Source organism: Lissotriton vulgaris, chromosome 2_1, assembly GCF_964263255.1.
Source record: "Lissotriton vulgaris chromosome 2_1, aLisVul1.2, whole genome shotgun sequence".
NCBI classification, from domain to species: Eukaryota; Metazoa; Chordata; class Amphibia; order Caudata; family Salamandridae; genus Lissotriton; species Lissotriton vulgaris.
Window position 1 is genome coordinate 1721807851 of NC_141687.1, and position 14467 is coordinate 1721822317.

Genomic DNA, 14467 nt, shown 5'->3' on the forward strand with positions numbered 1-14467 from the left:
GCGCCGGGACACCTCCCTGTGAGGTAGCTGTTCGCGCTCTATAAATCACATTATTATTATTATTAAGACCCCATGGGGTGGTGGTACACTCATACAGCACCCTTCGGTAATGCAAGAGGTATCACACCGAACACCGGTGTGACCCCGATTTATATACAGTTTTGGGGCAATAAAAGATAGGCGGCACAAGTTAGAACACATTCATGTACATATATGGTCATGTTTTGGAACACAGCCAGCTCATTGGAGGGGGCACAACTCCGCTGGTCAGTTTGGTGCACATTCCTGAGGGGTAACTGGTCAGTTGGGACTGCGCATGTGCAAGCTTGACCAGTACTAAAAATAGCCTGTTGCTGGGCAGACTGAAGTGGTCAGTGGTACGGACAATGGACTAAAGGGCACGCCAGCCACGAGGCCGCTTATGGCCTAAGATGGCCGCCGCAACATTCAAAATGGCGTTTTCATATATAGCCAAGTTAAGGAGGAAAACGTGTAGTTTCAGCTAATCGCTAACGCGGCCATGCCAATTACGACAGGAACTCTATGCTTAGAGTTAGGGTGGATGTAACTCATGTAGTGTAATCACACAGAATTAGCAAAAAATTCACTGAGCATACGCAAGAAGAGTATTTCTGCACTTAACGCAAAAATGTATGTGAGGTTTCATTTTGCACTAATAAAGAGCACTGAATGCAACAAAACATGAATAGTGAGCGCCGACAGTCGCTCGTTCTCGCTGAACATCCACTTTGGGTACGATTTTTCTCCAACTTATTTAGGACTAGTTTCTTAGTGCAAAATGCACCCTTGCATTCAAAATAGCCAGAAGATGTATTTTGCTGTAAGAAGCTAGCGATAAGTACAGTAGAACATAAAAAACAATGTGAGCGCTCACTCACTCATGCTTGCTAAATGTGCTCTCACTGTCGTTCCACTTCCTCTCCCTGAGCTCCCAGATTACTCCATTATGCAAGCGGGTGTAATCACGGTATTATCGGTAATTCCGCGTCAAAGAGTAATACTGAATCACAAAAAATTAATCCGATTATCCCGCCATAATTAAAATTACTCCCAGGCCTTCTTAGAGTATGACACAATATTCTGACTAGATAAGCAAAATCTGACAGTGATGTCTTTTGAAGAGCCTGATTTAGAGAATGAGTTATGGAATTAAACCTCAATGTGCTCAGTGCCACAGTCTCTCCCTTGCCTCCTAACAAATGTCTTCTGATGTCACCACCTACAGTCCTGAGAAGAGATAATGGAACGTTGTCCAACTTAACCAGTGTGGCTCACTGGTTAGAGGAGGCAGACCTGGAAGCAGAGTCAGCCCGGGACCAGGGTTCAATGCCCGGCTCGGCGGGGTCTTGAGTCCTAAAAAAAAAAAGTCCATGGACTCAACAATTCTTGCTCCGGTGCCTACTCGATTCATGGGTTCACACTCTGTGACTCTAGGCAATAGCTTGCTTAATCTCCACAACGGCCCCTCGCGGCGGGATGCCTGGCTTTCACCTTGTGGATACCCTGCCGGGGTTATCTCACAGGGGAATACCAGGACGGGTTCCCTAAGCAAGTGCTTTGAAACCAGTGGTGATTTTCGCTATATACATTCATGTACATTTACATATATGAGCTCAATAGCCAGCATTCCTGCAAAACACCATGACCGGGGTAAAAGCAGACAATGAAGCGTTGATAGTTGAGTCCAGCAGTGGTGAGGCTTTATCCAGTACTTTCTCAGAAATGTTTTTCTTTTTCGAATATCCATTTATCTTTTTTAAAGGGATTTTTAACTGCAGATGAATGGTGTATGGGCTTTCAAGCCTAGAAACCTTGATTTGAGGCAAATGCACTCTTCTGAACCCAAATTAGCCAGAACTTCTGCACCACAATAGTATAGCCTAAAACAGTAGTGTGTGTGTGTGTATATATATATATATATATATATATATATATATATATATATATATATATATATATATATATATATATATTGGACAACATGCATCAACATTGGTTTTTAAGCTCAGGGGTGCTTTTTGAATGTTCTCCTCCTGGGTTTCTGCACCCTCCTCTCCTGAGTGAGATATGGTGTGTCAGTGCAAGCTGTCTTCTGTGTGAGATGTAAGGTATCAATGCAAGATGTTCTGGGCTTTGTGGCAGTATGGAAGAATGTAGAGAAGGCACAGATCATGGCTCAGGTGTTCCAGAAGATGCCCTTAGCATTCCTGCTACATATTCTTCAACAAGAACAACTCCCACAAGGAAGCAAAGTAGCCTCGTGGTGGTAAAAGTTTGAACTGTCATTAACTTGGCACTGTTATAGCGAAAACAACAATCTTATTGGTGGATACTTAAAGCCTTTGAGGCAGTGAACTTACCTAAAATGATCATTCCCTTCCACTGACACGTGGGTTCGCTCCCGACTCAAGACAGTTCATTGATGGCACTCTGTATGCAATGTATGAATTTCCTTGGCCACCAGTTTATGCAAACTTCCGAGAAGCTCAATTTTGCTCTTTGGACCACACTTATTGGTAGGAAACCAAGCTGCTGCTTAGTGAGTTCCACGCTCCACCCACCTGTCCAAAGTTGAATTTACATGCTACTTTCCTAACTGGTTCCTTTTACTGTATTTATCCATTGTCCAATGTGCCTTGGTTGAGCAAAATGAGACCTTTAAGCTACTCGATTGGTCAAGTATCAGTACGTTAGAGGCAGGACACATTTGTTTTTTTTATTTGTTACTTTATTTTAATTATTAGGAACTTTTAGGGGGGAGAGACCATCTTCATTCAAGGGTAGTAACTGGTACAGCCCACTGCCAAAAGATTGTTTTGAGACGTACATGAACTTCTGGGCTGAGCACAGATACGTTTGTGAAGTCAAAAGAGATTCTGATTCAGAGGCAAAAGCTTCTGATTCCTATTGAGGTGGACTGCCGACCGGCCACTGAACATAAACACTTGAATTCAAGCCTATTAATAGCCAGAAACGTCTCGCGTGCTCTGGGATTGTAGTCACACACATAAAAGAAAGTACAATTGCAGGCATGCACATGGTTACACAAAACTCTACAGAGGTAATCTGTGTGCAGTCCAAGCGTCCCTCTCCTGGTCATAGTTACAGCGCGCGCAAGACCCGTGCACGTCACGCACCGCAGAGAGCATAGCTTAGGTAAAGCGTCCGGCGGAAGTGCAAGCTTCTGGCAGGAAGAGAGCAGATATAAGTTAAGCACATGCATTAGTACTTCGTTGCTAGGTTACCACTTTTACGTGTGATACCTCAGCCTTTTAGCCTACGCTAGTTGCATTCTGGGTCCTGGCCTTTTAACGCTGCACGTTTGTCTCCCGGCATGTGGGTGGTTGTTTGCAGCTATGGCAGGAGTTTAGGGCTCATTCACTTTGGAGGTGACCAGGAAAGACATGTAGTGCAGACGGTGGGAAGATATTTTAGTTCATTTCTTACTCGTGAAATTTTTGTGACGTGAGCGTTACAGGCAAAAGCTAATTCAGTCATGTAGCCTTGACATATCTCCAAATTAAACACCATATTAAACTGGGTTATTGTTAATTACTACAACAGAAGCCGCGTTTTTATGCTTTTATATGAACGCGTCTTGGTCATTAAGGTTTAACTCCCCCACCGTTATTCCTCTGAGCAGGTGGTCTGCGTTTAACCATGGGTGGGCCCCTGCTGCTTGTTCCCACCTCCTCGACCTAGCGAGAGAGCAGGGAGGGAGAGAGTCCGGGCTTGAGGAAAGAAGATCCCGATTAGGAGTTAGGTTTAGATCCCACCGAGGTTTCCCAGCGCCCTCCAATGAGGCTGCCGGGCCGACGCCGCCTCCTGCGCGTCTTCCTGCGCCTGTTGAGTGCAGGCGTGCGGCTGAGGAGAAAAGGCGCGTCCTCATTATACAGGTAAGAGGGGACCGAGTCGACCCCAGTCTTCTGCGCAGCACCGACCGAGGCGTAGGTTGCGCGCGCAGCTGTCTCTGATTTACTTCGTGGTCTGTGCCTGGCCTGTTTTGGAGGATTTATTTATTTTATGCGTTTTTATATAGCGCGGACTTCACCCGAAGGTGTCAGAGCGCTTCACAATAGGATGAGGGTCAGGGTGGAGTTGATGGGAAGCGCTGCGGCCTCAGCAGAATGTCATTTCGCCTTCTGTTCCTTTTTTGCTGCCATATATCGCAGCGAGCCCCTGGAAAGGTCACGGCGTAGTAACAAAAGAGAGGGCGGTGCACTGGCGTACCTAGGGTGCTATGGGCCCCAGTACACGCAGTGACGGTTCCCGCCAACTTTTGAATAGGTAGTAAAACCCTTGATTTTACAGGGGTAAATGTGGCCAATGGTTCTCTGACCATCGGTGCCGCTGCATCTGTTGCACGTAGGAAGAGGGGGGAGAAAGCTATTCTAGCATGTCTTCCGGTGTGTGGGGGGGTTCCACCGAGGCTAGCCCTAGGTTTCATTCACTGTGGTGCCTTCCCCGTCCCTCTCAAAGACCCGTACGTGCTAGTAGAAACACCTTTGACATAAACATTCGATGTGTGACTAATTCGCGATTTTTAAAAATTAAATGTTTTTTTTCACGCCTAAATCCGCCTCACCCTCCGTGCTAATGGGAAAATTAACACATCCCTCTTTTTCTAAGTGAGGCAGTTTTGTAAAAATATTTGTGTTCTGAATTGCGTCTGTTGTGCTCAAATACGATTATAAATCGTCCGTCTCCATGAGGGAAATCCGAGGTGGCTAACAACTTTGAGGCGTGCAGGTGTCTGTAATTGCAGAGCTTAATTTCCGTGCCCCTTGCACTAGATACCGTGCTTGAAATGAGTGTAACGTGAACCCGATGGTCCGTCCTTTGTGAGTGCCTTTTCAGGGTCTTGCTCAAGTGGTCTTTTGTAGGTTTTCACACAGTGACCTGGGAGTTATTTACAGATTGTAGGACCAGTGTGCACAATCTACAGGAGTCGGTGGGGCAAGGAGCCGTGGGGCTGGGCGTAATCGGAGTAGCTCTTAGGTGCGACATTGGTGCAATTTGAAAGTAAAAAGTGTATAATTGTGTCTGTTTCCTAATTGTAACTATAGTACTTTGTTGATGTAAAATGTCCTGTGATGAGGGAGCTAATTCACTAGGGTAGAAATGAACCCGTATGCTGGTTATATGCAGAGGTCTGCAACATGCGCAATAATCTGTTATTTGTTTCACTACGATTTGAACTTGTGGTTGATCACTAACTTGCATTCGTATCTCTGCAGCAGCTGCATTGTAACCCTGTGAGATTTCATATTGTTGTGACCGTCCATGACCTGTGGAAGAAACCTCCGTCTCTATTTTAAGTCTGTTTAGCCTCCCACCTTTCTTTAAGGAATTGGGCCCGTAGCCTCCCTACAGACTTTTGCAGGTGGTAAATTAACCAACTGAACTACCTCATAGGAATTGAAGTCAGGGATATGCACATTACATAGATAACCCTGTAATGTGTACATTAATGCAATGTGCCTAAAATTGTAAGATATAGGGCCTGTGTTTTTGTTCTGTTCTTCCTCTTGGTTGGCTTTACTGTACCTAATTTGCTTCCGTCTTAATTTTTATCTATGCTGGCTTCTCTTCCTGTTCTTGTGTTTGCCTCTGTACTGTATCATGGCTTGAAGTACTTGTCCTTCAACTGCTCACGTTTTGGTAGCTACTTTTTTTTTTTTGTTGAAGCACTCCATGAGTGCATGTGTTTTTGAACAGTCTCTCTTGTGCTTCTCTTTGCTCCCTCCTTCCCTCTGTGGTCCATATTGCTCTCACCTGTGTGCTTCTGCCCCCCACCTACGCTCATATATCCCTCGAGACTCATTTTGCCTTCTCTTCCCAGTGTGCTTATGTTCTCCACCCCAACCATGTTGCTCTCGTTCATTCGCTTGCTTCTTAGCCTTGGCTCCCCTCCGTGCTGATCTTCATTTGTTTGCTTTTTCCCCTCAACCGAGTTGCTGCAACTTGCCATCCCTGAACCGCTACATGGACCTTATTAAAACAATTTGTAAAAAGCACCTTAAGCACACTGTTTTGCGTAATTTTGTAGGTATGCGCACACGTGTGTTTAACTCATATATGCGCTTACCAAATGTCACAGCCCAGAGGTCGTGTCGTAGTGCTTATTTTTTATTCCTTTTTTTTCCCTTTCATATATGCTGTACAACAGCTGTTTTGATGTTGACCCAGATCCAGCGTGCCCTGGATCCGAGCACTTGGGTAGTGCCCTTGGCATTTTCTTACAGCCGTCCGGCAGTCCCACAGATATTACCTGCAGTTCATGGTAGGGCAGGAGCCTTTTCAGTTTGCTATGCTTCCCTTAAACCTCACCAGTGCCCCACTGGTGTTTATTAAAGTGGTGACAGTGGTTGCTGGCCATCTGTGGGGGGTCAGGATATCAGTTTTGCTTTACCCTGACGACTGGCTTTTGAAATCTGGGTTGTCACAGGCAGTTGTTGACAATTGCCAGTGAACCTCCTGACATGGGTGGGGTTCACGATCAACGAGCTGATGTTGCAACTGACTTTTTCGTTGAGGCTTCCCTACATTGGAGCAGTCCTGGATACAGGACAGTTAAAGACTTTCCGTCGATTTCAACAAATCCAGGACTTTCACGTTATCTCGATAGTTCAGCCTCAGACCTAGATGAGAGCATCCCTGAGCTTCTTGGCCTTTTAGCCTCCTGCATCCTCCTTGACTGCCTGGTGGCACACTCCAGTTCTGCAGTGGTATCTGAGGAAACCTATTTGATACCATTCAAATTTAGACTGAGATTGCTTCGACTGGAATTGGACCAGTGGCAAGTTCCTTCCCCATCCAGAGCTGACGGTAGATACAGATGCGTCACTGCTGGGCTTGTGAGGTCATCAGATGGAGGTAGAGATTGGAGATCTCGGGTCTCCAATGGAAGCCTGACTCCATATCATCCTTCAGGAGTTACAAGCCCTTTGCTTGCCTTGAAGACACCCTCTGCCGTTACCAACCATAGATGGGGAGGGTTTCGCCTTACATTACCAAGGCGGAGGCCGAAACCCGCTGCAGGAATGTGAGCGGTGAGCGGCGGCGTCCGGAGCAGGTCTGGGCGGGGCGGGGCGGTGCGGTCGGGGCAGGAGCATGGATGGGGCAACTGTCCGATGTCGGGGGTTGCCCCCCGTTCACTCACTCAAATTCAAGTTCATGGAGCATGTCAGAAGCTTGGGGCAGATTAACTTGGAAGTGAGTGGAGGGGCTCTAATCGCTCCCCACCCGTACTGTCCTGGGGTTGCCCCTAGGGTTTGCTTTCACAGTTCCTGTGGCATGGTTGTTCCTTCTTGGGAGCTGCTGCTCTTTACGAGAGTCCCCCGCATTGGGAGTGGGAGTGGCTGCTGCTGCAGAGCTCCGACGCCACACAGCTCTGGAGTATCGATGAAACCCGGTGCTGGGTAGGGAGGGTTCCTGCTGCAAGAACCCCGAGGTGCCACTCTCCTGGAGAAATCCAAATGAGAAGGCGAGTAATAGTAGTGATTCGTCTACATTTTCCGATGAGCACCATGTATTCTGGGGTTTCTAGATATGTAACACCGACCTATGGTCGAGCCTCCTACTGGGTACAAGAAGCAACGCCAATGACCCTGCAATGGAGGAACTAGCACCCTTTATCTTTCCACCGTTAATCCCGGGCTCCTCACCCCTCCGGTAGCTCCCTCCATTGTCTCTGGAATCTGGATCAGCAGGCAGCGCACTGAGATCTCCAGACGGCTCCATCACAAACAGTATCTTCTGGGTGACGTCACGTTCACGCCGGCGCCACCCCCACCTTGAAAAAGAGCTTGGGCTGGCAGCGGAAGAGGAGAATAGAACACCGAACAGAACACTTAATAGAAATCTTCTGTTGCAGAGAACAGTTGATACCTCAGACATTTTAGTATGTGTCAGTAATTTATAAAAAACATATTTAGTTTAAAATGTAAGACAACCCAGCAAACAAATTCTTACTCCTACAAGTGGGGCTTTACCATTGTTTACAAGGTTTTTCAATATACTCTATCGCTCTTAGAGGTCACTTGCTTTGGCCTATGCTCCTTCCCAAGATGTCCACCAGTACGCAAAGATAGTATCCTCCCAGAGTTTGAGACCAGTCAATGCCCAAAGCGGCCCAAGCAGAAGCCCAAATTCAATCCAACTCAGAGCAGTATCCACCCAAAAACCAGTCCAAAGATAAAACGCTCACATTTTACAAAATAGCCTTCATAAAACATTATAAAATTAATTCTAAAGTGTATTTCATAAACGTATAGTAGGAGCAGGATTACTTGGTAACAATTGGCTCCTGCAATCATGAATACATTCTATTCTGGCATGCCGCAGCGGCCAGGCCCGAGTCTTGCTGCACTGCAATAAAGTTGCTGGCAGCGCAGCTATCTTAGCCCCCAGGCCAGCACATGTAAACGTAATTGTTGTACTAGTACTGCAGTCTACGGTTGCTCACCATGAAGTGCTTGTGTTGTGTGTGAAAATGCTTGTTAACCTATGAGCCCAGATTGTTTATTTTTCTGCTGTGTTTGTTTCTTTCTGCGTTGGTCATTTTTCTTATATTTCTTGCTTTGCAAGCTCTGGCCCCTTTATTTGCAGTTTCTACCGTTTTTTCCCTTTTATCCTGCTGATTTTTCTTTTCATTTAGTCTGTTTTCTATAACACTTGTAATGCTTCCTCTTTTGTTGTGCGTTTTTTCACTTCATCACTCAACTTGTACGTTATTTTACTACTGTTTTTCTTGCCAAATTTACATTTGTTTATCATTTTGTATCCAGTTTATTATGTTTTCTGCCTTTTAGTCTGTTATTTCACTCCTCTGCTGCTAGCTAATTTGACTATTTTTCTCCCAATTTTTACGCAGTTTTAATCTGCTTCTTGTGTGTGTGCGTGGGGGCTCTGTGTGGGTGGGGGCTCTGTGTGTGGGGGGCTGTGTGTGGGGGGGGGGCTCTGTGTGTGGGCGCCTTGTATGTGTGGGGGTGCAAATGCAATAGATCTCGCATTTGCGAGAGATTAAGCTATTACTCTCTAATGCTTACCTATTGCCATTGTAAATGACAGTACCATATATTTAAAAAAACAATAAATGAAAAAAAAATGACATTTGCCATTCCAATAGCTCTAACTTTAACAAAGGCAAGACCATTGCATTGTAAATGCTTGGTATAGATAGGGCCTAAACCAGGTCCTAATGGTGCAGCTGAAACCATGCTTTTATAGGTGACAGAGGAGAATGTAATTGTCGGAGGCTGACGAGATCCAGAAGTATTAGCAAGCAGGTACTTCCCTTGTGGCACTGCTGGAGAGAGGCATCCGCTATATGTAGGAGGCTAGTTTCTGTACCACTGCAGAAGATGAAGCCTGGTTGAAAGCAGTTTTGTGACGATGAATGAATGAACACGAGACAGATAAGGATAGGGTCTGCAAAGAAATGCCAACTCCTGATGTCCGTGACCATCCTCTTGCTCTGTGGGTATGATGAGGACAAAGGTGCTTTTTAAAGGAAAAGGTCTGAAGCAAACTTTACCTTGGGAGATAGTTATATCTTTAGTTTCTGAGGGTAAAGATCTTTATGGTAAAGGGATAGGCACATTCAGTGCGTCTTGAGTTATTGATGTTATATCTGAGCGTAGAGGATTATTCTTTGAGATTACTGAAGAGCTCATTTAAGAATTTATTTGCTCTATTAATTCTTGTGCCCCCCTTATAGACTTATTTATGTGCACAGGGAACATAGAGCATTAAACAAGATTGTTAACGTCTGGTGTCATTCTGACGCAATGAAGCATTGTCAGTTTCTTTATTCCAATGACTATTAATTACATTCTCAATTAATGTATGCTGTATTGGAGGTAGAAATTTGTTGGTAATTAATTTCGCTATGTCATCAATATAAGAGTAGATTTTTCCTTGTGGTTGATAAATGTGTTGTGTAATGTGTTGGTTTTTGCTTATAGAAAAGTAATGGCTAGGTATTTGAAGCGGAGTGGGCTTTAATCATGTTGCAAGGACCTTGATTCTCCTTGCACAGTATTCTGTACCCTCTGGGAAACGGGGTGTTTGCTGGTTGAGAGGCCTTAACTCAACATTGCTTTGACGGAGTACAAGACTGTCTCGATGACTGCTGTGCCATTGGCTGAAGAGGCATATCTGTGACCTTTGCCGATAGTTTCTCATGCATTTTATGATCGCCAGATCACTATGGCACACATCTTTTGTTAAACTTAGCGAGCCTCATCCTTTGGAGAGGCTGACTATGTTGAGGCATCCATGTCTGTCTCTCATAATAGTATACAGGTATGATGAATATGAAGGTCTGAATGATACTGAGGAAATTATAAGAACAAAGTACTGTTCATCAGGATGATTGGGTTCTTTTTAGTAATTCTGGCTGAGGTATGTACTGAAGCATGCATAACTGAATGGGTTTCAAGGTTATATTCAGGTCGGTGACCAGCGTTCATTGCCAGCTCTCTTGTTCCCTTATGCCTCTGCCCTCTTGCTTACAGAAGGTGCTGTGAGGCAGTCGTCGCTTGTGCCCTGGGTGGAAGAGAGTGTCAAGACATAAGCCAAATTTCCCCTATTTTTACCTGCATTTTTTGTATTTGTGGGAGGGGGGGGTTCCTCCACATCCTACCCCACCCCACCCCATCACTCTGTGTGCCCATTCTGTCTTGTTACAGTCCTTACCCTAACCAGCCTTGTGCTGGTGCTCCGGGTGACGCGCTCGAGGTTAGTTGGCTCTCGGTAATGTCTCACCAGTGATGGAGCACGCCTATAACACACTCTTGGGCACATGCTTCCGGCGTGGGAATTCCCCAGGGGCAACGAACGCGGGTGTCCCTGTAAAGTGCATAATCTGTTACAGGCAGGTTTAAGCACCAAACACATGTTCTGCCTAATTCAATCTGACAGCAGAGCTTTGTACGAGTGAACCGCCGTCATTCTGCCTGAAGAGGCAGCGTCGGAGCCTGTGAAACCACTAGCAGTGCAATGAAAGTGCTTTCGCCCCACCCTGTCAGCGCCGCGAATCTGCATTGTTGTTAGGTGAGTGGGAGTTGAATCCCTCTCTCCCCCCCACCCCTTGAGGAGTAGTGGTCACCCATAAGAGCCGCATGCAGTGGCCATTGAAAGATGCCAGGGACCTTGTGAACAACCCTCGTTCGTCACCCGTAGCCTCATGAAATCGCTGTCGCTGCTCCACGCAGCTATGTTCACGTTTATCCCAGATATTTTTAGTGTTTGTTTGATTTATTTATTTACGTGTTTAAAAAGGCCTAGAACGGCTGGTAGCACCTCCCTTCCTCCCCACCCCCTTCCTTAACTGTTTTGCTCTCGTGAAAGGACCTCTGGTGTCAGAAAAGCTGGTAACCAAAACACACATCTGTCTCTTAAAGGTATTATCCTTTTAGGAGCACTTGCAATTCATTTCATCAAGAAAAAGTGCATGTATCTGCTGGAGGCCGCATTTTCCTTACTTTCATCCCTAATGTTTTTGAGTTCTTTGATCCCTGAAATCTGCCATGCGTATAGATCTGTAGTTGTGGCCAGTTGCTCAAGCCCACTCTGAAATCATAAACCCCGTCGAATTGTACGGCCTGACTTTGTGTTTTTTAGCTATAACTTGTGATATAAAAATATTTTTAAACCAATGTGTCATATCTATTTTGTGGTGCAAGGCCTGATGGCCCTGTTGAAGCGAACTTAGCGAAGGGAATTTTATTGGAAGCAGTATTTGATAGCTGTCTTGCGAAATCAATGTGCCGTGGTCGTTTATGCCACCATTGTGAAACTGATGTTTTGTGTGTTGATTGAGGCCACAATAGCTGGAATGGCTTGGGATGAATTACTCAATCCATCCAAGTTGTTAAAACGTAAGAGTGGGCATGCTGGTGTTTCCTGCTATGTGTGATTGTTTGCAGGTTTCTGGTGACAGTCCTTAGTGGTTTGTAGAAAATGAATCTGTGTTTTGTGTCCGTTGAAAATGCCCTCTGTTTGATGTGAGACAGGTGGTTTGATTGAAGTTTTTACGAAGTTCCCAGTTACTATGCAGATGTATGCTATAATCATTCAGCAGACGCCAAACTAGGCCTGGTGAAGGTGGTGATGCCCCCCAAGTGCTTCGAATGGAGGGCAAGGTGTGGCCACAGCTTCTATCTGGGTTCCACCATTTTAGTTGCTGATTTGTGATCATCAAGAACTAAAAGGGCAAGAAAAAAATCTAAAGTAAAGCCCTCTGCATTGAAAAGCTGCTGGTAAACGGACCTTACCGCAGGGCAGGTAGTCACTAAATCCCAAGTTAAAGGTCACCCAGGAAGGCTACTCAGAAAATAAAGATGTGTGACAGGGAAGCCATCGCTACGAACTGATAATCCAGTCAGTGCAGCTCGCTCCTGGTCTGACATCGTACAAGGAGGACAGTTGTCTGGGCACACTATGCATAAATGCTCTGAGGATATTATGCACAGCATAGTCGTGTTCCACCGTGCAACTCTAGAGTGTGGCCACACTTTCATACGTTGTATGACGCGTGTTTTTCTTACTCCTGAGAAATATTTGTGTTTCAGGGAACAGTTATCTTTCTGTTTCATTGTGAAATCTAGGTGAAGGCTGAGTGGAGAAGTGTGGCTCAGGGGTTAGAGGCGGCAGACCCGGAAGCTGAGATCGGTCCTGGACCAGGGTTCAATTCCCCGCCTCGGCGGGTCTTGGGTTCAAAAATTCCACGGACTCGATAATTCTCGTTCCGGTGCCTACTCGACTCACGGGTTCACACTCTGCAACTCTGGGCAATAGCTTGCTTAATCTCCACTATGGCCCCTCGCGGCGGGATGCCTGGCTTTCACCTTGTGGATACCCTGCTGGGGTTATCTCACAGGGGAATACCAGGACGGGTTCCCAAGGCAAGCGCCTTGATGCCTTCGGGTGATACGTGCGCTATATAAATCGCAATACATTTACATTTACATTTACATTATCCTTGTTCTGTTACGTAAAATATTCCAGAGCTTGCACAGAGAAGCCCCCCCCCCCCACCTCCCCCGTTGTGGGTTTCTTTTGAATGAGTACATGTGTAAAAGAGGAGCATTCGAGTCTTGAACTTCCTCCTTTGGTTGTAGAGTCTGAGTTTAGATGGTACAGAGAGACTGGTCCTGTCCCATGGTGAGTGAGGACCAGACCAGTGAACCAGATCCTTCTTGCGGCTGGAAGCCATCACAGGATCGTTGTGGCAGACCGGACGTGATTGCATCTTATCAGATTTAGAACATGTCTCATTGTAGCATTCTTGATTAGTTGTAGTTTGCTGATTGTCCCCAGGAAGTCCAATGCAGTGTGCTGACATAGGAGGAAACAAAGCACTAAAGCTTGGCCTGGCCGTGGGGTAAAATCACGGTAAGAAAAGATGCACTGTAATCTTAGCTGAGCTAGAGTCACAACTCCAAGGTTCTTAACTAATGCGAAGGTGGTTGGTGGCCGTCCATTCCTTCAGGCAATAAGAAAATAAGGCCACATTTAAGCCCTGAACCACAGATAAAGACCTCCAGATTACAGGAATTGTGGTTCAGGCAGTTCTGCATCCTCCACTGTTTTGCTGCCTGAGGCATTAGCAAATTGCTGAGTTGTCCAGGTCCAGGGTTTTTCCACTTTTTTTGATCTTGTTATCATCGTTGTAACAGATAAGCTTGAAAGAATCGAAACTGTTGGGTAGTGGGCCAGACGTACATGAAGAGGGGCAACTGTTGAGCTTTGATATTCAGTACTCAAAGGATGAAGGAGGAAATGTGCCTCTCTATGCGGTAAACGTTAATCTTTTTAAGGACCTAAGGTACCTGTGTTTCGTTTTTAGGTCTCGCCTGTCGATGCGCATGCGCATCGAGCAAGCGAGAGTATTGGGACTTATCCACTCTTTCCCCAACTTGCAAGGAATCGTGGCGATTCCTTGCAGTGCCCGTGACTTTTAAGCTCAATGCGCATGCGCATTGAGCTTAAAAGCGCGTGCACATCAGTTCCCTCAGCCGCACTCCGCCCCCTCCCCTTCCCGCCGTGTCGCATTTCTCCTCCCCCCTCCCCTCTGTTTGTTTAATTTAACCCGCTCCGCACCCTTCCCTTCCCGCCTTGTCGCATTTCTCCTCCCCCCTCCCCTCTCTTCCCTCCGTCTTGTTTATTTTACCCGCTCCGCCCCCTCCCCTTCCCGCCGTGTCGCATTTCTCCTCCCCCCTCCCCTCTCTTCCCTCCGTCTTGTTGCCTATGGGCGGCTGTGCTGGCAAGCAGCGCTGCTTCCTCTCCTCTTTCTGTTGAAACAAACAGCAGGGAGGGGAGGCGTTTCCAGGGCCAGCTCACTCTCGCTCTCTTCGTCTTGTTTTGCTTTCGATCTAGACCCGTCTCCAGCAACAGCCTCTGCTGCCTTAACTTTTAGTTTTCTGAGTGTATCGCTTTT

The 14467-nt window shown here is 46.1% G+C and overlaps 1 protein-coding gene across 2 annotated transcripts in view; it reads left to right on the forward strand.

Annotated features, from left to right (window-relative positions):
* The window catches only part of MOB2 (MOB kinase activator 2), a 334675-nt gene that overhangs the window by 198419 nt on the left and 121789 nt on the right, over positions 1 to 14467 (forward strand). The window contains exon 1 of one of the 2 annotated variants that reach the window (XM_086957725.1): positions 3727 to 3917. The exons of the other annotated variant lie outside the window; for it this stretch is intronic. Coding sequence (XP_086813851.1) covers positions 3820 to 3917 — 98 coding nt within the window. The 5' untranslated portion in view covers positions 3727 to 3819. Of the gene's footprint in view, positions 1 to 3726; positions 3918 to 14467 lie in introns of those variants that run through there. 2 annotated transcript variants of the gene reach the window in all.